Source organism: Aulostomus chinensis, chromosome 18, assembly GCF_037954235.1.
Source record: "Aulostomus chinensis isolate RoL2024-O1b breed Wild chromosome 18, RoL_Achi_v1.0, whole genome shotgun sequence".
Lineage (NCBI taxonomy): Eukaryota > Metazoa > Chordata > Actinopteri > Syngnathiformes > Aulostomidae > Aulostomus > Aulostomus chinensis.
In genome coordinates this window covers 8,560,777-8,585,789 of record NC_141337.1, presented here as the reverse complement: position 1 = coordinate 8,585,789, position 25,013 = coordinate 8,560,777, and the positions used below count along the sequence as shown (strand labels likewise).

Below are 25,013 nucleotides of genomic sequence, written 5' to 3'. Positions count from 1 at the left end.
TGAGTGCCAGCAATCTAAAGGATTTGATTCAAAGAGTCAACTCAGTTGGTTGTAGTTTCTGTTAAAGCTGTCTCAGGGAAAAGCACAATAATTCAGACGTACCTGTACTCGCGCCACGCGAACGGAAATAAATATCTTAAATCCTGAATCACAGATGAATTCTAAAGGGAACGACCGCTTTCATCCATTTAACAGCTCGAAATTAACTTCGAAAAAACAGACTGGCAAAATTCTTCTCTGCCTGTACAGTATTTATTTGTTTAGTCATCTGGCACTTCCTCAAAACTGAAGCCTCAGAGTCACTGCCAGAAAATATAAATGGTGTAATCAGGAGAGTGAAATTCAAAAATCCTACCTCCCTGTCCTCGACACATTTCTCTAACAGCAGGACACGCATGCATTTAACTGGCCAAATATCCACCACATTCTTGATTTAATCGCAGGATTATAAGAAGCATGTTGATAACAATGAACTGGCGGCTGTACAGAAACCTGCAGCAGCAGACCTCTCTCCATATTCACTCAGGGGAAGAAAGCTTGAAGTCTGTCCAGAGAGAAATGAGGAAAAATCCTCTGGTCCAGTTTTGGAATAGGAATAGGCTTTCATATGTTTTATATGTTTTAGCGAATCCTGTTTCAAGACAAAGAGTGTCAAAGTGAAGTATTAAATATTTATGATATATATTTCAGAGGTCGGTCTCTCTCTCACACACACACACACACACACACACACACACACACACACACACACACACACACACACACACACACACACACACACACACACACACACCCCTCTCTCCTGGCTACACACACAGAGGTAAAATGTTGAGAAGGAACTACACACACGCAAACATAGAGCACCAAGTGTACAAATGCTTGTCTCTGGTGGGTACACTTCAGTTGACTGTGGGCGTCTGGCCTCTTGAAGACCAATATTGTACTTCTGAGCTGACAAATGCACCCGTGAGGGAACGTTCTCACAAAGTGTACCTGTAACCGAAGAACTGTTCTTGCCGAGTTCCGCCATTTTTGAAATAAATGATAAATCTATTTGAATCTTTAACAATTTGCGCAAATAATTGCTTCACCTGAGAGCTCCTCAATGGCCGCAGCTGAATGTATTTCACTGGGTCACAGGAGAGCTCTTGAATGAGGGGAAAAGCACAGTATTGGAGGCACTTCAATCAAATTTAAGATGTTGAGTAGAGCGGAAGACAAGGGTGAAATTTAAAAGGAGCCACATGGACTCAAACGTTCAAGCTTAAAGGACAACAGGGAGAGGGTCCACAGAGAGTCAACTAGGTTGGATTACAGCTGAGTGTCAAGGGGATTGGTTATGCATACACATTTTGACATTTAAATAAAAACACATTTGCACTGAGCTTTCTGTGTCGCTGCCCACATCGCCAATGCCTGGTTACTCGAAGGCTTCCCCTATAGATTAATGGACCATGGCAGACAAACTCACCGCAATTCATCTGCAATTAAGCTTTCTGTCATTATCAATCACAGCGTTGCTTGCATCCTAATCAGTCCATTTTAGCACCTAATGATCCCTTACCAATGAAGTCTTGACCTATGAACATTTAGTAAATCCCTCCTTCACACTCTCAAATGTCTAAATGTGTATAGGAAGCATACTGACGATCAGAAACAGCCCAAGCGAGCGGTTACACATTTGAGATACAAAATAAACATGTCTCCTATCTAATCTACGGTGCCCCCTAAGGGTCACGGCATTTCCTTGCAATAATGTTTACATTCCCATGATCCAACTGTACTTGTGGTTTCATGTAATTTCAAGCAATTTTCAAGAAAATTGTGGTGTAAAAAAGAAAATGTGTGTGCTTCCATGAGTTGTTTTGAAGAAAATAAAATAGGAAAAATAAAAAAGAAATAGAGGTTAATTCTTGAGGATTTACCTCCATTTGTACAAGGTGTGATTGGTTGTCAGTAGTATCGGACTGTTGCGTGCTGACCAGAGATGGAAACAACTGGTCAGAGCTTATTCAAAGAGATTCAAGTCCCCTTTTTGTGTACTTACTCTTTTTTTGAAAAATAATTCTGCCTCCTGTGTCTCATTTATATCTGTGGAACCTCAGGAGCACCCAGCTCTTTCATAATCGATCACATTTAAAATAATTCACCTGTGATGAAATGGACAAATTAAACTGACAGCAACCTACAGATTAAACACTGCTTTCTTGTGGAGAGACCTCTCGATGGAAGAATAATTTCTACAGGCTCAGTGACTGTGCGATCCCTCCTCCAGATGGACATACAGCCAACCTGGGTGTTAGCATCGCCACGGGTTCCCTTCAACTAAAACCAATGGCACTTCCATCCATTCATTTCCATTTTCTAGCACTTATCCTGTTAAGGGTCACTGAGGGGCTGGAGCCTATCCCAGCAGCCTTCAGGTGAGAAGCGGGGTTCGCCCTGGACAGGACACCAGTCCAATCAATTTGCAGGAATTGCGAATTTTCAATCGCAGGACCAACGCATAGAGACAGACAACCATTCACAGTCACAGTCACACCTACGGTCAATTTAGAGTATCAATCAGCCTCGTCCCCTCTTGATGTCTTTGGACTGTGGGAGGAAGCAGGAGATCCTGGAGAGAACCCACACAGGAACAGGGAGAACATGCAGACTCCACACAGAAAGATCCTGTGCTGGAGCTGGGGCTGGAACCCGCAACCTTCTTGCTGTGAGGCCACAGTGCTAACCACTGCACCACCGTGCCACCCCCAATGGAACTTTTGCCTTGAATTTTAGTTCATGCAGGAAATAAGTTCTGTGGCACACAAGAATTAATGACGCCTAAACGTTTTCATTCATAACGATAATCACATAACTTCAGTGCCACCACAACTAGCAAAGCGCTTCCGCGGCATTTGGCATGATGATATTTGTAGCCACTGGATGGCAACTGCTGGTTTTTTTTTTTTAACATATAAACACTTTGAAATTCACAAGTAGGATATTTACTGATTTAATCCAATTAAACAAAATACCAAAAATAAATGGAACATGCGTGGACCACAAACCTTATTTCCTTATCATATTAACTGAAAACCCACTCAAAAAGCTCAGTGACTTGGAGAGGAAGTCTACAGGAAACTAGACGAGTTTGATTCCTGGTTTAAGGGCTCATTCCTATATCACTCCAATGAGCAGTGTTATCTGCATACTGACAGTAAAATTATGTATATAACATATATATGTCTGTACAGCTCACTCACACACACTCATCTCTAAGTGTCACAGCAACCTGACAACTGAAATGGTGAAATTATTTGTGGGGGTGGGGGTTGTGGCACTGTTGCTCAGAAGGCAGAAGGAGTCTTCTTTCCTATTTGATACCTCCAGGGACCATGCTGAAGTGTCCATGAGCAAGATCAAGACACTGAACCCCTAAGTGCTCCTGATGCTTTTGCATGAGTGTTGTAAAGTGCTTTGAGTGGTCAGTAGACTAGAAAGACACTATATAAATGCAGTCCATTAACCATCTCTTTCAGAGCATTACATGTTTATATGTGTATGTATATATATTATACTTGGTGGTCTTTCAATAGCCGAGCGGCAACCTCTCCAGCCTCTGTGTTCAGGAGACTGAGGTCACCCCAGGAACATTAGTTCTTAGCGGACAATATAAACACCAGGAGCTCACCAGCAACCAGAGTGAGCAGAGAAAATCAGGGCAGGGTTAGAGGTCAGGGATAAATCCACATTATGGATTCATAACACAATTAAATAACACTCTGCCATAGAGCATAATTGCCCCTCTGTAAGCACCTCTGATGTGTAATACAGCCTGCTGACGACCTTGTCATCTCTTCAATGCAAGTTTCTCCCACTATCTGATTCAACACAACAGGCTTGTTATCCTCATTCAGGGAGACCACACTTGAAAGAGAGGTAAAGGTTTTTCCATTAGACGGCGTAATGAAATAGCCGATGGATTTCATATACAACCCATCACATCTCCCTCCCTGGAAAGTGTAAGCAAAGGTTAATTGCCAGTTAAATTCACTTGAAATTACCCGTCCAGGTGGCAGATGGTTTACTGTGACAGGAGAAACATGAAGAACAACGTACTGTGCAGGTTTACTTCATTCATATACTCTCTCTTACTGGCTTCCATCAAAGGAATTTTAACACATCCATGATACATGACTTGCACATAAGCATAAACAGTATTTTTGTGTTTCCTCGTGGATTTTTATCAATGCTTCTGAAGGCTACAGATGTATCACTATTAGCAACAGTTGCCTCTGCGCACTCATCATAAACCTGTTGCTGCAGCTTCTAGAACAGAACGGGCGGTTTATCTGCTCCAACACACACCTGAACATGAGATCAAACGCAAACATTTACTTTTTTCTTTTTTTTGTGTGTGAAGACAAGGTGGCCGGAATTCTCACACGTCGCAAAGACGCGGTGCGCCGTGCGTAAATGGTGCAGAAAGAACGCTTACCTGTCATCGGCCTGCCAGTCTCCGAGCAACAGGTCTCGGAACCGGTACCGAGGGGGTAACGGGAGTACCTCCTTCTCCAGTTCGACCATGGTCCTCCTCCTCAGAACCCCAAACACAGAGAAAAAGATCACCACAAACCGCACCTCCGCGCAGAGGAGGTGGACCACCCCGAATCTAACTCCGCTGTGCTAATCAACGCGTAGCTTGTCAACATTGATACACTTCATGGCATTGTCCTCAACAACGAGAAAAATCAACTTCCTCCTTTCTTTCTTTTTCTCCCTGACGTGCGAACGCAGCCAGCCCTACTTTTCCTCCCGCCGAGGCAACAGGTTCAAGCTGCTCATCCGTCAGTGCGTCGGGGAGGCTCCACTTTTCCAGTGACAGCTGGAGAGCAACTGGTTGTCTCTCTCCACAGCAGCAGCAGCAGTAGCAGCAGCAGCAGCATCATCATCATCATCCTCCCCGCCTGAGCTCGACGCGGAATGGGTAACCAACCGTGGGGGAATAGCCCACGACTTTTCACGGTCCGCAAAATAAACAAAACAACAACAACAACAAAAAATACAATCATAAACAATAAGCGTTCTCCATTAACATCTGTGCTGCATTACGGGATGATACTGTACACACACGTGATCCCAGAAATGTCTGTCACACTTGTGCAGGGACGTCAGTCGTGACCAAGACGGTCCTATATTTATCATGTTTGCGTAAAGAGCAAGAATTTCTCTTATATAAATATATTAATGTATTTCTATTAACAGTGCTTTTAATCAGTATTGTTCCCTTGAGAGGTACTTCAAGGTGTCGGGAATTAGTGAGCTGACATCCAATTAATTGAGTGACTATTCATTTTCAGACAGTTAACGCGATTGTGCACGGTTTGGCCAAATAAGCTGACGTTTTCTCACCAGGCATCCATGTGCAAAATATCATCAAACGTGCACAGTAGAAAACTAAATTAACAAAATAAGTCGGAAATTAATGAAATATATATCATCTTATAGACACACCCTGTGAAGGGTATGTTGATAACAAAAAAAATTGTACTTTGAAGTCCTATCAAGTAATACTTTTAGTTCTGTAGAAGAAGATTAAGATTGCTTTGGGGGGGGGGGGGAAGCGTTTGTTTTTCAGTGTACAAAATGTAAATATCATATAAATAGTTTTGTTTTATAGAGACGACATCTTCATCGGTAACTATCGTCTGTCAGTGCAATCAGTTTTCATTATGCATGTAACCTCTGATTTATACTAACAGGATTTAGATTAAAATCTCAAAATTTAAATACTTAATTCATAAAAAGATAGGCTACTTTTAACGAGGCCCTCCAGCTTCTCCTCTCTTTCCTCATCACCAAACATCTTGTTCAGGCTTTATAAAAACCCGTGAGGGTCCAAATATACTGTTTCTATAGAAGCAGCATCCACAAACGGCTTTCCTAAACATTTGTGTGCTGCTGCTCATTACATACGACCTGTTTAATCTCCTACAGCCTGTGGTCATATTAGAAAACTGGAATGAAATCAAAATGTGCTGCTAAAGAGAAATGTTGACTCAAAAGCCAAACACAGCAGGTGTTATTTAAATGAATTCCCACTGATTAATATTAATCAGCCTCACTTGAGCCTCATTAATAAACCAGCATGTCTGTGAGCTCAAAACAAACATTCAATCACAGGGTCAAAGAGGATTATTGCTAAATGAACAGATGAGAGGATGAATAACTATTATAATCTGACACTACCTGCGATAGATGGTGACTTGAGATTGGGGAGAATGTTTTTGTCCCCTGCAGGTAATTTTTATTTGCTTCCTAAAAGGTGGATCATTCAGTTTCATTGGTCAGGCTCAGCTGTTTTGTATACTTTGCCCTCTGGTGGTCATGACACAAGTACACAATCTGTAGCGAGCCAATTTACCCCCCCACCCAACCCTTCCAGACCCCTCCTGTGCAAACACTTAAACAGACAACTTGGATGTACAAGGTAACATGTCAGAAAATATAATCTCACATGTTTGGCAAGAAAGAAACCCCTCTGCTCATCCATACAAAAAAAGCAAATCCTCAGAGGTCCACGGGAAGGCTAAAACATTTCATTTCCAGTGGGTGGGCCCAGTGGTGTAGCCATGGTAACAACAAAAAGTGTCTTAGCATATCAGGAGATAGTTCATGTGTTTCAAACCTCATTTAAACCCCATCCAGTCACACATTATCATACTCGGGAGGTAATTTCCAGAGGGTAAAACAGGTTGTTGTAAAAGACAATAAGGCTTTCATCCCTTTAGATTCAAGCCATTTTACTCACCACAATGCAAATACATACCAAGAGTAAAAACAAAACAAGACAAAAAAAAACAAAAAAACAGTCATCCATTTAAAAAAAGGCATTAAAAAGATATAAAAAAATCTTTTGGTCCTTGTTAAACAGAATAAAAGAACGGGCTTCTACTCCAGTGTGATGTTGACGGAGGCCAAAGCATCCACAGCCCAGCTGGGGTACTGGTCCCGAGAGGGGAACATTCGCTTCATGAACGTCCGTATGAACTCAGGGAACCGGCCGTCAATGATGCTCTGTCTCACCGAGCGCATCAGGGTGAGCTGCAAGGAGAAATGTTGTGATGAAGTGAGGACGGCTGATGTTTTCCTAGCATTTACCACAGCAGCACAGCAGTTTTAGGAGGAGGAGGGATGCACGGATATAATGAGCTTATCAGCTGCTGACAGATATCAACCTGTCAAGAAAATACGACGGCGTTCACAGACAGCGATGGCAGATATAGAGGTTTGGGTCCATGTAGAGTCAGCCTAGCATAGCAGGAGACCACAGCCACACGAATGCTTTAAAAGACATCAGTCGCTATAAAACAAGGCTGTACAGCTGTTATCTTGTGCAGAGAACAGAGGCCACATGAACTTCTCACTTGAGGAGCAACACGTGTCTGTCCATAGAATCTGCAGAAGAATGAAAGACGCCGTCTAACGATGCTGCTTCTGTATCCAGGCAACATAGTTTGTCTCAAAGGAACACCTACCTGTCTGCTGGAGATTGAGTAGATTTACACAAAAGTGTGTAGTAAAACTGAGAAATAATTTAGCATTTTTCAGTTCAGGTTCAGGCAAGTCTCAATTTTGTATGTGTCGGGTTGGGGGGGGGGCACTTGCTTGCAAGACTACAGAGGTCATCAAGGATGATAAACAGCTGTCAGAAGAAGATCTGAGCTAGCTGTGGGGGTGGTGAAGGCAGGTGTCTGTGGTGTAGTTCCTCCATAGCGTGCTGCATTTACGCTCCAAAAAAACCCCTCCTCAAAATCTGGTTCCCATTTGAGAAGATTATCTTGCTGTGATTGTACAAACGCTTGTCTTAACACAAAGCTTATTTTACGCAATGATTCAGGATCTGATGTAAAAATAAATCCCACCGGCTTTAGTTTCGAGGGAACCCATGGAAATGCAAACTTGAATAAAAATGTGTCATTCCTGCGACGACACTATCGCTGCTCTCTCTGAGTGACAGAAACAGGTCAACTACTATCATTAAAGTCTCTTTGTTGTCCCAACACAAAAGAGGGAATTTTTTTTTTTTTAAAGCAAAAAGAAATCAGCTCTTTACTTGTATTTTTTACCATCTCTATTGGCCCAGAATCTCACAATTTCCCTAAAAAGGAGGATATTGGGATGAATTGAAGTGATGCGCAAGTGTAAATTTCCCCTACTGGTGATGCTAATTGACAGGTCACAGAATTCACAAGATGTTAATTCATAAAACTCATAAGCCTTCATCCTCTGAGGACCAGGAGCATCTACCTACCTACTAATACAATTAACATGCTATTGCAGTTTCAATAAACAAACAGAATAATCATAAAAAAGGAATATGTTGCGTAATCAGACAGTACGTGTTATGCTTTTGAAACATGAATATTATCTCCCAGCACACATTTGTCACAGGAGGAGACTCTCCATCTTTTTGTTAATGCCAGAGCTGCGAAGAAGAGTGTGTGCTGAAGGAGTCTCATCCAATTTGTTAATTCAGCAAGTTCAACATGTTCTGTCACTTTTCTGTCCAAGCAATTAAACTTTGAGACACGTCATGTAGACTTGACATCTCTTACTGGCGAGACTGCAGACAACCAATTATGACTCATTCACTGTTTTCCAAAAAAACCTAATAAAATTAATTTAATGTGGCAATAAAGAGGCTTATTGAGGCTTAAATGAGTATGACAAAAACCTGCTATTTTGCTTAGTAATTCAGAACGAAAAGACGAAAACTGACATCTAAAATTTTAGCTTCATCGTAATTGATATTAAACTTTTGACAGACCTGGTAGGAAATGTTGTGGATGGTGATGTGATGCATGGCTGCAGTGTCGGTCTTAAACAGGGCGTGCAGGTAGGCTCGGCTGTGTCTGAAACAGAACACAGACATTTTATCAGAGTTAAACATTTTAAAAATATATGCAAAGTAATAAAATGTCCAAATGCAGGGAAACATACAGTGACCCGGGGTTCTTTCAGGCTCAAATGTGTTATGTTTAATGCTTTCTTAGACAATTAAGAGCGCAGCTTAAGACCTATTCATGTCCGGTAAATCTAGAAATCCTGCATGGCGGTTGTACACCTCCACAATGTGACCTTGACCTTTGACCCTCAAGGCTTTCCTGAGGTATTGCTTTAACCCTGACAAATTTCACAGCTGCTTTCAAAAGGCTTCATCAAAGCACTAAATGTGCGGCTCTCATGAAATATTCAACATTTTTAAAAAGTCCCTTTGTTTTTCTCTTTGTAGGAGGAGACGCACCATTAGCTGACACATGTTACACATTAGCTGGGTGTGCTAGGATTGCAGGGTTGACTTTAGTGGTTAATGTGTTTAATTTCGTTTTCGTTTTGTAATTGAAGCATAACCGACAACATTTTTCCACAAAGCAACATTTCAAAATTGGGAATTTTCTCAATGCAACTTCATGGAATGAACACAGACGACTGAACTCTCCGCTTGATAAGTTTCAACGTGATTATTTTTCCTGTCCATCATCCGTAGCAGAAAAGTGAAACTGAAAGGTATCTGCAGCAAACATTTTTGTTGAAAGGACTTTGGCATGGATAAACTCCCTGTGACATTATATAACAGCTTTTTCAGGGTTGCCAGTTTTAGCGTTCTCAATCAATACTGGATCAAGTCAAATAATATCTTTATGGTAGAAACCTTGCGACACATTTTCAGACTTTTCTCTTGTCCCGACTCTCCCTATCTGACTTTGTTACCTTTTGCACGTGGGACAGGGGCAGTCTGGGTCTATGGGCTGGAAGTCCTTGGCGTACTGTTTGTGTTTGACCTGGAGGGATCCCCAGGGCACTAAAGCTGAGCCGAATCTCTAAGGAAAAAGAAGCGCAAGTGTTAGAAACACACTTGAAATCAGCTTAAAAGTCATTGAGTGTGTGAGAGCTTACTGCAGTCCGGGTGGGAAACACACAGTCAAACATATCACATCCCAGAGCAACACACACCACCAAATCCACAGCATACCTGCAGCACAAATTGTATACATGTTTATAACACTGTAGAAACTAAGCTGATGTTAGGAGGAGGCATAGAGAGTAACACACCCCACACCCATGAGGTAGCGGGGCTTTTCTCTGGGCAGGTGGTCAGTGCTCAGCGTGACCATCCGCCAGAAGTCATCCTTCTCTTCACCTCCACTCAGGCCTCCGATGGCGAAACCAGGAACATCCCGTTGAGTCATTTCTACGAGGAGAACACAAGTGCAAGTTTGTCCCTTTTATCATCGGTGCCTTACAGCCAGTTTCTATTGGAGTGCATTTTAAAATGACAGCAGAGATCCATTTCTTTAAACTTAATGAAAACTTTCCACGTTTGTCAATTCATTACTCACTTGATTAGTATATCAAATACAGTGTTATTTACACGCAGTTAACTCTGCAGTTATAAACACCTTCAAAGTTATTTTACATAACTGGATTTCAAATAATCAACCCACATCCTTGGGCTCTTTGGAAATATGATCCGATTATCTAGAGCCTGGCTCATCCAAGATTGAAAAATATTTTTTACCATCTAGACATTTTTTGCGAAGCTCAGCATTAAGCCCCCCCTGAATGATGGCGAAAAGGTTCTGCTTGTCTGGGTTTTTATTGGCTGCTATGCACCGATCCAACCAGCGAATGGATCTGTGCATGGCCTCCTCCACCCGTGGGCCTGTCACGGTACTGCTGACCACGTCGTCCAGCTGCATCATGATGTCTGATCCTGGAGGAACATGGAGGGGCTCTCTGTTAGCAGTGCGCTAAGTTTGTTATTTAGATTTATTCGAACTGTCAGACTCCTCCCCGACCTAAACTGTTCTGTATGCTGATAGATTTTTCTGGACTCAGGAGGATCGTTTTGCCATCGTAAGGGGACTTGAACTGGACGCCTTCTTCTGTGACCTCAGAGAGTTCAACAAGAGACACCATCTGAAACCCTCCACTGTCCTGTGACAAAGAGGGACACGCATGACTTCAACAGGAAGGACACCAGCAATCATCCCAGCATTCCTAACTATGGTATCTTTAAAGAAAAGAACAAAACTTACTGTTAAAAGATTTCTCTCCCAGTTCATGAAACCATGCAAACCATTAGCTTTTTCGATCAGATCAGGTCCCTTTGGGCAACAGTAAGAATGGAGAAAAATCACGCTTAGATACCAGATCGTCATCATCAGAATGATTCGTAAAGGGCTGAATTATTTCCTACCGGTCTCATGCCCAGGTGATATGTGTTCCCAAGACAGATTTGACAGCCAAGACCCCCCAGCTGATCCGTAGTGATACCCTTCAAAGTCCCCTGAGTTCCCACCGGCATGAAAACCGGGGTGCTGACGGCGCAGTGAGGCAGAATTAGATTACAAGCCCTCGCTTTAGTCACAGAACACTCCGCGATGATTTGTAAAGTGAGAGGCGAAGCCGCAGAGAGAGCTGTCTTTAGAGACATGTTTTGTTCACAAGCTTCTGTGGAAGCGGCCATGTTGAAGTGACCATGTGACGCAAACGAGCCGCAACTGACAATCCGGTTGACAAATCGAAAATAAGTGATTTCCGTAGAGCGTAGAGCACGCCTTTCCGACACCCAATCAGATTGCTCGCGTGGAGGAGAAGACACGAAATCAGCCAATAGGCGACAAAGGTTTTCCACAACAGAGGCGGGGCTACACTCGCCGGTCTCGATCGGATGTCGTCTCCGCTGACCGGATGGTGTTTGTGTAGAGGAAGTTTTGTTTTGCGAGTTTTCCGTCCGTCTCGATTGACTTAGTGTGCTTAAAATAACACGAAATGATAGTAATGTGAATTGCATTACCGGGGAGCGCTTCAGTGTTTGGCAGGAGAATAGAAACCTTAGTTGTTGTTTTTTTTGGAAGCCGTGGAACTCACCGAATAGCGTTTACAGTGAGTAACCCGAGAACACCTTGCTGCTAAGCTAACATTATCTAGCTAGTTACCGCGGCTAACGTTAGCCTCCGCTTTGCACTGTGTTGAGCTCTCCGAGCTAACGAAGCCATGGGGAACCGGGGCATGGAAGACCTGATTCCCCTCGTCAATAAGCTTCAAGACGCTTTCAGCTCCATTGGCCAGAGTTGCAACTTAGACCTTCCTCAGATTGCCGTGGTCGGAGGGCAGAGCGCTGGAAAAAGCTCTGTTTTGGAGAATTTTGTGGGCAGGTAAGTGGTTGTGGCTAATTGAGGCAAACCGACTGAATCACCTGTTTAATTTGTATCGTTATTTGGTTGCTTGAACATGTTTTGATTGTCCTGCATGTTGATAAGTCACTTTTCCTTAATGCTAAGCTTACATTTATTACGTTAAGCACCAGTCGTAAACCCGCCTGCATGTTCAACAACTTGACGTGTGTAGTTACGCCCTTTACGTGGGCAAAACAATAGCTGATAGGGGGGAAGAATTTTAGGGAGATTTTGTGGCTCAAGGTGTGTACTTCCTTGGTTGTAACAGACTATAAAGTCTCGTTGCTAGTCCTCGAATATTCTTCTGAATACAAACAAGACTTTCCGCAAAATTACACTTTTAACCTACCAGGAAATCAGTGTCTCTCTCATCTACGTGACGCTGTCAAAACTAAGATTTCTGTCCTTTGTAGTATTTTTGTGCATTTTTAATTAAATCAATGTTGTTTTGTTTTGGCGTGTGGGTCATTCGAATGGGATGTTGGGAGTGCAGCAAAGTTAGCCCCCCCCAGGATGTTGATTTTTGCAGCTGAATGCATCCCCAGCATGTTTTATGTAACGTCTGGCTTTTGACCTTTTTGTTTGTGCAAGTTTACACTTGAAGCAGACACAATTTCCTTTACCTCCTTCCTCTTTTGTTACTATTTAGGCAAGACTTGACAATGAAAAAAAAGGGAAAAGTAAGCGCAGACATCTTTGGACCTTATGATGTGAAGTGAGAGCTGCAGCACTCTTGGTCCTGTTGTCCTCTCTTACATCTGCAGTGAATAAGATTCCACCAGATAAAGGAACAAAACAAGCTTGCTCTACAGCAGCTTGTTTAGCAGGTTTTCACCCTAGCGAGAAGCTGTGTGTGTTTTACCCAACCCACACAGGAAATGCACTGTCTCACACACACACACACACACACATACACACACAAGCACGTCTGCTTTATAGATTGCATGCACACAGGCTTTTAGTTTCACACACTGACAGGAGACTGTGGTAACTTCTCACAGGCAAGAACATGCATGCAGAGCAGCCTGTCGCTCAGTGCACATTAATTAAGATGAGTGGAATTATACACTGTAAGAGCACTTGACACATATCAGCTGCACTTAACATGAGACTGTCATGGGGATGGGTCATCCACTTTCTCCCTGTTGACTGAACTGACATGCACACACACACATGCTCAAACATGCAGCAATGGTATGACGTACTTATAAATATTCTCTCTTACCATATGAGACTGCTGCACTCCTTATCCACCATGTATATTTGCAGTGCAGGTAACTCCTGAGCTGACAAGGTGAAAGTTTCAAAGTCACACTCATAGCTTCAAGGTCGTGTCTATTAAGGGTATTACAGTTAACACACAACGTCACTGTGTCTTCTAATTGTAAATTACTTTCAAAAAAAGAAGTTGTGTACATTAAAAATAAATTATGTCGGAACACAAATTTTTTCTTAAATCGGAAAAAGTTTTAAAAACCCTGTGTGTGTGATATAACGTTTAAGTTAGTGTTAAGAACATTTTCCCATGAATCCTGCTCTTAGGACAGCTCATATGCAGAAACCACATTTTCAAGACTTTACTAAGATACATGTCTAAAGGAAATATAAGTAACTGTCACAAGAAAAACCCAAACAAAATAAAATGTAAAACAGGAGAGGAAGACGTGACGGTGAAAAGATGGTGAACTGCATAATTTGGGTGAGATGATCTTGCATGAGGTTATTTCGGGGAGTTAAACTTCTAATAGCCCAAAGTACTGGTCCGGAGGTGCATGCTGGTCAGGGGGTGTCCATGGAGATGCCTACAGCAAAATGCCTCAGCAGCTGCATCTTAGCAGTCAATCCTACAGTGACGCTTTATGCTTCCTGGGCTTGCCTCTCTGCTCCCTCTGAATCACTCATAGTAGGAGCGGAGGCTGAAACAGAGCAGCAGACAGTGTGGCCATCTCGGTCCGACTGCCGGAACGTCACTGGTCGATCCTCGCTTCCCCCTGCTGACAGTGTCGAAATGCCCTTTGAGCAAGATATTAAACCCCAAATTGCTCCTCATGAGTAGGTAGGTGCCTTGAATGGCGGCCCCCAGTGTCAGTGTGAGTGAATGAGGCAACATTGTAAAAGCACTCTGAGTGCCGCTACCCTTGAAAAGTTCTGATAGACTGATTGTCCAAAGAGAAAACCCAGGCTCAGTGAAGAGGGTGAGGTCAAAATCTTGTTACCTGACTGAGTTTTCCACAGCAATCAAATATTCAGTTTGAATAAAGTGACTACTTTATATAGACTCTCTGCAACCTCCATAACTGCTGCTCAGCAGTACCCAGAGAACGAGGGAATGGCTTTGTACCTGTGGTTGAAAATGATCTGGGTGTTGAGTTGAGCCAATTTAAGACAATTTCTAATTTTGATTACTAATTAAATGCTTTTCATTACATTTTAATGTGGTGCTGGCAGTTGTGAAGAATGTGACTCTTTTAGTTTTTACGTGTATTTATAGCTGTCAACGTGGAAGCACATGGGAGGTGCCGCACCAACAGGTGCACACTTGTCACTCTGACTCATTGTTGGCCAAAGGGCTTGTTTGAGCTTCTGAGCAGCAGCTAACTGAACTGAAACCCTTGACATTTTTCCTCACTTACCTGTTACATAAAATTATGAATGTTTAGTGTTGGAAAATGTTTGACTTGCGAATGGCCTGAAGGGACGGCAGAGTTAAACGGAGAGCTCTGAGCCGCTGTTACCACCGGTAATGTTCTGTCTTTTAACCGGGGAGTTGAGTTCTGTGGTGAGGGTCTATTTTCTGTGTGAAAGGATGGCTTCATCCCTGCTTCCCCAGGCAAGAAAATAATCCCCTTGTCCCTTTCTGTGGCACTAACAACAGTTGAAACAGAGTATTATGATGTTGGAAAGAGACACTTTCAAGACCATATGACACAAAGCATCCATAGATTTTAAGGCTGGGAAGACTGTCAGGTTTGATCATATTAACTGTGTACTGATTGTGTCCACAGTGACATAAATTAGCTGCTAATGCCAGGGAAGCTAGTCCTGGCACAAAGACTTTCAGCCCTTCTAATGTGAATTTAGACTCAGATTAGATTATAGCTGCATCTTGGACGGCACCAGCATTACTGCAGTTCACTTCCACCAGTCCATCTTCTTTGACTCAGACATCAACCGGCATGTCATTAAAGATAAGATGGTGGTAAGCATGTCAGTGTCTGCCTTTGCCTGTCTTTGAATTTTACAAAAAACACAGTGCTGGCAACCTGCTTGTCAGTTCGAAGTTGAACGGACAGTACGTTTGATTTTCTGATTTAGGAGGAAATCAATCTTGAGCAAGTTCTTTCTTTTTTGACACACGGAATAATTAGTGTGGGGGATCAGGGGATGGTTTATCAACATGCTTCACACCATTTGCGTCACCGCTGTATCAGTCAAGTCAGGATCATTATTGATACTTAACCATTGTTGGGAGGAATGATCTGGTATCGTTTATTAGGAAGTTACTCATCTTCCTTCTAACCTTCACCACAGCTGACACATCATACTTCTCTCAGCTACTTCATCCAAAACTTCCATCCATCCCGCTTACTTTTTTTGTCATGTGCTTTCCCTTTCTCATCTACATTTGACTGGTAAGGTTGTGTCTCAAATATTGGCTTATTCCTTGTAAATATCAGCACATGATGTTGATTCGATAAATGGAAGTGGGCAGCACACCTGCAGCAAGTGGATGTGAGCCTTTGCGTTGAAACAAGGAGTGCTCAAGATTGTTTCACTGCTATATTTAGATGCACCTCAAATACATACAGTTTTGTCTGTGTGCACAAGCAATGTCCCCAGTAGTGACCTAAAGAAATGAGTGTGTGTGCAGGAATCTCCAACACTCACAGCAGAGAACAGATGCAGTGGAATTAAGTTGACTACCGTACCTGTAGAACAACATGGCCTCCATTTTTAGCACAAGAGACCACAAAACATTGGATGCTTTGCTAATCAAATCAGCCTGGCTCGACAGCCTTGCATATTTCTAAATGATTCTGTCTGTTGGTAGGGGCTGACGTGTCTGTGTGCCTGTTTGTTTTGCCTTGTTAAGCTTTTCAGAAAGATGTCCTAGTGAGGGACCTGATGTTTTGCTAACTTTTAGAAAAACAGACTGCTGTAAATATTGTATTTTCAGTGTCTTACTGAGTCTGGTCTCATCTTGTTTAGCTGGTTAAGTGACACCAACATCTGCAGGGAAACAAACAGCATAGATGTCAAAATTATACAGATTTCCAACTGTTGCAGTACTAAATGATCTGTCACTTGTGTTTTATTAAACTAATTTACTGTGGGTAGCATTTAGCTGAACCTCTTTTTTTATTATTTATGGCTTGATTACTGTTTAATGCACAGGTTATTGACTCATTATTAACTGGTTTTGCGGTGCTGTAACTTCTTTGTCCCAGTGGGGCCAAAGGGCATCATATCTAGCACTGCAAGCTGTCCTGGGTGGAGGTTGTTATTGTATCTGCTGACATCAGGCTGCTGAGAAAACAGTAGCTGTGTCATAAGTTCAAAGCTGTTCCAATTCTCTTTTTTTTTTCTATAAAAGCGCTTCACATGTACTGGTCAACACGCACAGCGCCTTGGTTGGTGGATTATTGAAGGATCATGCTGATATTTTAAAACCTCAGACATATTTTTCTATTTTGAAGCTCGAAGATCTAGATGAAAGGGACAAGCCATTGGAACTTATCCAGTATTTAGGAAGAACACAACAACCAGCAACATTTAAAACCACTACAAAGAATTCCAATGGTGGAGGAATTGTTTGTATCAAAATAAAAAGTGCTTCTTTTCCCCACTGACAGGCTCAGGCTGTCGTGTCTGACCACATTATGGAGGGAATCTCAACTGAGATCGACGTCCTCCTGATTTCTTGATGGTCACTCTGCCTCCTGAGACACACTGCTCGTGTTTGTATTCAACGTGTTGCTACCATCCGCACAAACAATAGCTATATTGTGGGATAGTGCCGTATAAACATTAATATAGAGAGGAATTTGAGCAGAAATGTCCACCAGTCTGGATGTTTGTGTTTACCACGGTAGACCTGAAGCACAGACAGCTGAGAGGAAGCAAGTGACATGATTTCCTTTGAAGAAATTGGATTTTGATAGTGCTTGAAGAGGCTTTGCCGGCAAGCAAGGCCTTGTGGTAGCCAGTGTGACAGACTGTGGTGCAGCAATGTGGACAACCATAATTATAGGGACAGCACCACACCAGAGACCCATGGGAGAAGTCCTCACAAACCACAGACACATTTTTTGTGTACTACTTCATCCCGTGAGAGTCAAATGGTGACTTCAGTGTCTCATACACAGGGTGTCCATGATTGAAAGGGAGGCTGTAGACTTGAGGAAAAAGGAAGATGGGCTGTGGGGTCTGACTCCTCACCGGAGCTCTGCTTGTTGGTAGGAGGTGGACAGGCAAGCTGGGGGAGGGGAGGTCTCTGTTGTTCTCTCCCTGCCCTACTCTCCCTTGCTTTTGCTTTCAGAGGGAGGCTCACAGACTGATGCTCATGCTTGGCCATCCATAATGTATGAAATGATACACAATCTGCTCAGCCTCGTTTATCATTTACAGCGCATCAATAATGGAATCCTTGCCTCTTGCTTCTTTTCAATATGCCACTGCTATTCATATTCTATTTGCAATGGCAAACTGGGAAGGCATAAAAAACATAAAACTGAACCAAAGACAAATTCTGGGTCAACCATTTCTCAGTGTTTTCCAATTGACTTTTATTTATGGTTCATTGTACTGCTTTTAGTCCTTCACCACTGGCCACTTGTTGAGGCAACGAGGCATTGTGTGACAGTGCAAACGCCAGTGAGAGTGGACTGTAACTTGAGAGATGCATCAATGCATCAGCAGTTGCTTGAAGTGGGAGGTAGTCTTTGCTCTGACGGCCCAGCAGAATCTCTCTGTCGTTCTCCAAATCCAGCTTGTTGTGTCTATCCTTTTCCCCCAGCCTATAGTTTTGTTCTTTACCTCTAACACCCTCCCTCCCTTGTTCCCCCTCCTCATTCAGGCCTTTCCATACTGTCTGCCGCTTGGACAAATCCTGCATGCTCCACATTATGTGCATGACACAGCACCAGTGCTGAACCACAGACCCGCGGCTTTTTGCTGATGTAAGGAACACCCAGAATGTTCCACACTGTTTCACATTAGGACTGCAGCCGTGTAAATACAGGCAGTCCTCTCTTTTCTCTCTTGTCCCATGGTTGACGCATCGCTTCCAGTCTGAAGTCAGCAGGCATGTTGAGCACTGCTAAGAGTCCCAATAGGCTTGATGGTCTGAGAAGGAGGAGAAGGAAAATGTTGGCTGGTGACTTTCTCAGCGCTGCGATGTCCAGTGCATGAGTTGGTTATTAACACCAGATGTAGAATGTTTGCAGAGTTGCTCTCAGAACTGGGAGGAGAAGGAAGGAGACAGAATGAAGGGAGGAGTCTCAGCTGAGAGCTGACAAAGCCACTTTGGCCATATGGTTCAAATTCCTCAGGTACACTTTCCCTTTAAGAGGAGCAAAGCAGTCAAACTTGGAAAAGGTTTACATGTTTGCCGTTGCCTGCAGCTCTCAGTAGCAAATTTGCAGCAACAATATTGTTGGGACAGCATGGTTGTTTACTGTCACCTCATGCTTCGAGCAGCTCAGCCTTGTGCCGTGATATATCATGATGCATGTTAGTTGTTGAGAATGTGCACATACAGGCCTTCTCAGGATGCAGAAAATCCCAGACAAATTAGAGGAATTGCACAAAAAACATGGAAGCTATTGTTAAATTTGGTCAAATATGGATGTAGTTTGGGAAAAAAATCATAATCATTTCCTTCAGTGCTTAATGAACCTCAAAAGGAAATAACAGTGAAAAGATTGTAATTAGCCTCCATTATCTGTTTTGTAGTGTCATCAGTGGTGCCCTTACAGACCACACACACACACACACACACACACACACACACACACACACACACACACACACACACACACACACACACACACACACACACACACATTCTAGAATTGGATGGAACATGGATTGGAACATGTTCAATAAGCTCATAAACATGCATACAGTTGATTTGTCCATTTTCTCCGAGCCAGTTGCTTTGCCCATAACAAATTGTTATTAACCAACAAAAAATAAATTATGTTAGTTCAAGCTAACTGTTTGCTCAGTTTGCCATGAATTGTAAAATATGGTACATTCTTGTTAAAAAACAACAACAAATCACTCCTTCAATGTTGTCACGTTTGTGTTCACACCTCAAAAAGAACGTGGGCGGTTGTGGACCAGAACGGCTCTAAATTCGGTCTCAGGGATCAGATCTCAGTTGATGGGATCAGATATATTCATGCCTCTACTTGTGGTCAGATCACTCAGGACACTTGTCTGCTACTGCTAATGATGTGAATTTGTTGCAAAAATGACCTGAATTGGACAAGTTTACTCGAGTCCCTGCTTTTTAATGAATAACTCTTCTAATAACTCCAACTCCTGTCTTGGTTTATGGTTTTATCCTTTGCCCTCCTTCCCTCTTTGAGGTGGCTTTTCCATTGCCACACCATCATTATACATAAGGAACTGTTCTTATAGATAAAGGGTATATTCGATTTAAATGTCACCTTGACTTAACCGGGTCATAGCTAGCTTTCTCTCAACAGGAAGTGAAGCTGTCCGTCACAGAATCATAAATGCTTTCATGTTGTTCTGGTGACACCATGTCAACTTGTGGTGTCCGAGGGGTTGTTTCATTATTCGGTCTGCACGAGGCTGCAGCTCTAGGATTCGTCATCATATTAAATCAGCCACAAAATCTGTCTCAGTTCAGTTCAGAATAAGGACAGAGCTGAGCCGAAATGTAGAATATGGTAGCTTCAGCTATTATGAATTCTATTTAGGTGGTGATTTTCCTCATAACAGCAGGACTGTGTGTGGTGTGTATGTGTGCATGATTTGATCTCCAAAGCCTGAATGATGAGAGAGAAAATGACTTGGTCACATTTGATTTGTTGTGAGACAAGTTGGAGGCATGAAATTCCCGCGTGCCCATCAATTTACCAGAGGCCTCAGTGAGAGGACATGGACATCGTCTGTTGTGGATAATTGAACATTCTCCTTGTCTGCCTTTCTTTCTTTCTCTTCTGTCCTTATGTTTGTTTGGTCTTGCCCTCTCCTGAACACCCCCTATTCTACCCACCATGTTTTGATTTCTGTCCTTTTCATCCTTTTCCCACCTTACTACCCTCTGGTTTATTTTCTGTCCCTTCCTCTGTCTGTCTCACCCAGGGACTTTCTTCCACGGGGATCAGGCATTGTTACCCGCAGGCCTCTCATTTTGCAGCTGGTCAACAATAAAGCAGGTGAGTGTGAAAGTCCACATCTCCTTTCCATGCTGGCCTCAATATGGCCTCTCTGCCACAGCGCCTCCAGCTACACTGCTATCTGCTACCTTTGCCCTTCTAATTCAGTCTTCTCTTTTTCTCTCTCTTCCTTCCTCTTTGTTTTTTTTCTCTTCCTCCACTGCCTTCCCTGCATATCGTTCTCCTCCCCATGTGTAGAATATGCTGAATTCCTGCACTGCAAAACGAAGAAGTTCGTCGATTTTGATGAAGTGCGAGCAGAAATCGAGGCGGAGACTGACAGGATAACAGGCTCCAACAAAGGCATCTCTCCCATCCCAATTAACCTGAGGGTCTACTCTCCACACGGTAACCAACACAAGTCTCACTGTAAAACACACAAACACTAAACACATGGGACTCCTTGGCTTACATGACGTGAATTTTTAATTTCATATGATATTTCTCATCCCATTTATTTTTGCGGAATCATCCCTTATGATAACTTTTTATTAAGTCTACTGATAAGTGTACCATAGAAAATTGGTGTGGAGAAGTATTTTAAAGTATGAATAGAGTTCTGCAGGAGTGGCAGAATACCATCGGGCAACCCTGGACCAAAAACCAATGTGATTTATACATTCAATTTTGAATTATTGCAGAAAATGAACTCAGAACTTTAATACCCCCAACAGCATCTGCAGTCTTTTTTTTTTTTTTTTTTTTGGCATTTGTTTTCAGCCACCTTCTGTAAGACACTTAGAAATTTCAGAATTTTTGAGCACAGTTTTTACAGCATTGAAATATCTTGAGCTGGTACAAACCATAGATTTTTATTTCAGGCATTTAATTTAAAAACAAAAACAAAACAATAATAGTTGACTTTGACACAAGTTAACAGGCGTTGAACAACTCAAAATGATTCCCAGGTTTAGGACTCGTTCCTGCATCACTCTGCTCCCTTGATTACTAAGCAAACAACAACCTACATTTACAGGTGCTTAACAATTTCTTTAAAAAAAAAACATTTAGAAATTTTCACGTCGTCGGTTTCTATTTTATGCTGCAGCCCATGAGTTGGGATGTAACATATTATATTATACCAGTGTTCTCCTGTGAGCTTTCAAACTTGATTCTCTAACACTAAAAATGGATAGTTTCTTTTATGTTTATGAAGCAACATAATTTTTCTTTTTTTTTTTGTTGTTCCAGCATTGTTGGGTTGTTTTTCCTCTTTAAGTCCATCACTGAGCATCTGCCAAATCTTTTCATCTTCTGGTGTGAACCATCGCCGGGCTTTCACAGACAAATTGCAAATGTTTATATTTTCACCGGCACTTCGGAGTGATTGAGAATCGCAGGGTTTTACTGTTCACAAAGTAAAATCCGGGTTCAGAGTAGTGGCACAGCAAAATCTTACCTACTCAAGTGATAGCTGATAGCCCCCCCGCAAGTTAACACCTACTTAAGAAGTGCTGGCTTTATCTTATCTTTGGTCTGTAACATAACTTACTAACAGTATTTGTAATACTTTTCTGTGACCCTTGTCTATGTGGCCCAGTGTTGAACCTGACCCTGATCGACCTCCCGGGAATGACTAAGGTCGCTGTTGGAGACCAGCCCCAAGACATTGAGCACCAGATCAGGGACATGCTGTTGCAGTTCATCACCAAGGACAGTTGTTTGATCCTGGCTGTCACTCCTGCCAACACTGACCTTGCCAACTCAGACGCCCTCAAGATCGCCAAGGAGGTGGACCCACAGGGTAAACAAGCTGTTTTCTGGTCATCTCATTTTTTTCTGTAACGCTTTGACATTGGGTCAGTATTTCTTTCTGATAAATCTGCGAATGTTTGTGAGACCAAAAAAATCTGATGGCTGCATTTGACAATTTTGTGCAGGTCTGCGTACCATCGGTGTCATAACAAAACTAGACCTCATGGATGAAGGGACGGATGCAAAAGACATCCTTGAAAATAAGCTTTTGCCGCTGCGTAGAGGTAAGGATCTGACATGCGTACATGTTCAAAGGCTTTCTTTATTGTTCTATAGTGATGGACTACTTGTATGTGCAGGGTACATTGGTGTGGTGAACCGCAGTCAGAAAGACATCGATGGGAAGAAGGATATTCGGGCAGCTCTGGCGGCAGAGAGGAAATTCTTCCTTTCCCATCCGGCGTACAGACACATAGCAGAGCGAATGGGCACACCGCACCTGCAAAAAACACTCAACCAGGTCTGCTGGAAATCCTGCATTTTTTGTGTTCACATTACATCAGGAAAAATATAATGTCTGTCCTGTCGTGCTGTTGATTCTCTAAAATAATAGCACTGCTACTGTCTGTCTCCAGCAATTGACCAACCACATCAGGGACACCCTGCCTGGTCTGCGCAGTAAACTGCAGAGCCAGCTTCTCTCCCTAGAGAAGGAGGTAGAGGAGTACAAGAACTTCCGTCCAGACGACCCCACACGCAAGACCAAGGCATTGCTGCAGTGAGTACATCTGAATGTTGTGAGGGCATGGGTGTGTTGTGTCAGCCACACTGGACACCCACTGTGAGTTTTGACTCTGGTAAATTTTAATGGTCTTGATATTTTTTTATGCATAGCTTTATTTGCACATAACATTATTAATTCCGCGAGTGGAAGTTGTTTGACAGTAACCTTTTCAAGTGAAGCTTAAACACACTGAGAACTGAGAACCGGTGTAAAGGCAAGTGGCTACCAGATGAGTTACTGTAACACAGTGACCTTTATTTTCTCTTTGTTTTAAGCTAGAGCTTTATTTAACAAATGAAATTGCTCTAAATTGCGGTCATTCTCAAGCACTATTTTACACCTGTCACTTTGTTCCACCAGGATGGTGCAGCAGTTCGGCGTGGACTTTGAGAAGTGCATTGAGGGCTCCGGGGACCAGGTGGATACCAACGAGCTGTCAGGTGGTGCCAAGATCAACCGCATCTTCCATGAACGCTTCCCTTTTGAACTAGTGAAGGTCAGTGCTGCATCCTATGTGGAGCGTTTGTTTCTATTCACAAAGTTATCAAGGGCTACAAGGTACAAAATTTTGTTAAAAGCTTTCATGCATTTTTGCCCCGTCCCCTAGATTGTGTTTGACGAGAAGGAGCTACGGCGGGAAATCAGTCACGCGATCAAGAACGTTCACGGTGTCAGGCAAGTGGAGTGGAAAAGCTACTAAATGCAGTCACCCACAGAGCTCCATTGACTGCTGTGCTCTGTGTTGACATGAAATACTGGTGTAGCTACATGGTTTTGGTTTACTCCCTTCACAGATTTCCTTCTCCTATCATTTAAGGGTTTTGTTATCTGGTATAGCAAGTCCATTTCCGAGTGGTGTTTTCAGTATTCTCTGCTTTATATGAAATATGTTTCCTCTATTCTGTCCTACTCTCAATCCTCTTATCTCCTCATTGCAACACCCTCCACCTCTTTTCTGCTCTGAGGCGTTCAATTATTGGTTTTGTGTTACATGCACCTTTGTCTACGATGTCTTATGTTGTCACATGTTCCACACAGATACCGTCATGTCTGTCATACTGCATTTGTTTTTGTGTGCTTAATTACATTTACTCTAAGCCAAGTGTTATCTGCCTTCCCCTGTTGTCACTGTCAATTTTTCCCCTGTTGGTTAGTAACCTCAGAGGTCCACGCAGTCACTTGTTTTGTTTTGTTTTCATCTGTCTATTCATGTGTACCTGTTTGTGTCCTTTGACCCAACATGTCTGTTAACTGTCCCATCTGTCTTCCACTGTGCCTCTGTCTCTCCTGTGCATCCTCAGAACGGGGCTGTTCACTCCAGACCTGGCGTTTGAGGCCATCGTGAAAAAGCAGATCGTTAAGCTGAAAACGCCCTGTCTCAAATGTATCGATCTGGTCATTCAGGAACTCATCAACACAGTCAGGCAGTGCACCAACAAGGTACTGCAGGTGTCCAGCATCTCCCGACCCAGCCGAGACATGGGGCGTCAGGGGCAACCTAGGGGTATGACAGAGGGTACACTGACACAGAACATCCAGACTGGTTTATACCGGTATCTTTGGTTTTTGTATTTTTATTTTTACTAAGGAGGAAATCTGTGTAGTTTGCCCTCAACCCCGCCCACTGAGCCCCGTGTGCAGGCAGCGCTGTCGTGTTGTGGAGTGTTGTGACGAGTGGCGTGTTGTCATGGATATGAGATGTGTCACGGACTTGACATATCTGAGCATCTCTGGTCTTTCCTGGACAAGCTTCAGGTCTCACAGCTCAGCCAGCAAAAGGAGGGGTGGTCTTAAGCTCTAATTTGGCCTGTAGTTGCCCATTTTAAGATTATTGAGATCGTTTTAGAGGAAGTGGTTCATTCCGGAAAAGTGTGTGAAAACCTTTGGCTT

General features: G+C 42.8%; 3 protein-coding genes across 9 annotated transcripts in view; 1 reads left to right on the top strand and 2 right to left on the bottom strand.

The window, feature by feature from the left end:
• kcnt2b (potassium sodium-activated channel subfamily T member 2b) overlaps positions 1-242 on the bottom strand; it is a 41,950-nt gene extending 41,708 nt beyond the window's left edge. The window contains exon 1 of the mRNA XM_086185955.1: positions 103-242. The gene's annotated coding sequence lies outside the window, so the exon portion shown is untranslated. The remainder of the gene's footprint in view (positions 1-102) is intronic.
• A 6,193-nt stretch (positions 243-6,435) lies between these two features.
• qtrt1 (queuine tRNA-ribosyltransferase 1) lies at positions 6,436-11,541 on the bottom strand. Its single transcript, XM_086184782.1, has 9 exons — positions 11,249-11,541; positions 11,088-11,156; positions 10,848-10,986; positions 10,568-10,762; positions 10,102-10,240; positions 9,946-10,021; positions 9,760-9,869; positions 8,816-8,900; positions 6,436-7,089 (listed from the first exon to the last, which is right to left on the bottom strand). The coding sequence occupies exons 1-9, from the start codon at positions 11,516-11,518 to the stop codon at positions 6,937-6,939; spliced, it is 1,236 nt and encodes a 411-aa protein (XP_086040908.1). The 5' UTR covers positions 11,519-11,541; the 3' UTR covers positions 6,436-6,936.
• Positions 11,542-11,727: 186 nt separating this feature from the next.
• The window catches only part of dnm2a (dynamin 2a), a 27,318-nt gene continuing 14,032 nt past the window's right edge, over positions 11,728-25,013 (top strand). For 3 of the 7 annotated variants that reach the window (XM_086186361.1, XM_086186359.1, XM_086186360.1), the window contains exons 1-10: positions 11,728-12,209; positions 20,571-20,644; positions 20,843-20,992; positions 22,185-22,388; positions 22,525-22,623; positions 22,699-22,859; positions 22,975-23,117; positions 23,484-23,619; positions 23,731-23,798; positions 24,425-24,563. In XM_086186361.1, coding sequence (XP_086042487.1) covers positions 12,049-12,209; positions 20,571-20,644; positions 20,843-20,992; positions 22,185-22,388; positions 22,525-22,623; positions 22,699-22,859; positions 22,975-23,117; positions 23,484-23,619; positions 23,731-23,798; positions 24,425-24,563 — 1,335 coding nt within the window. In that variant the 5' untranslated portion in view covers positions 11,728-12,048. Of the gene's footprint in view, positions 12,210-20,570; positions 20,645-20,842; positions 20,993-22,184; positions 22,389-22,524; positions 22,860-22,974; positions 23,118-23,483; positions 23,620-23,730; positions 23,799-24,424; positions 24,564-25,013 lie in introns of all 7 variants that reach the window. The other 4 variants (XM_086186358.1, XM_086186357.1, XM_086186356.1 and 1 more) reach the window with 2 other exon arrangements.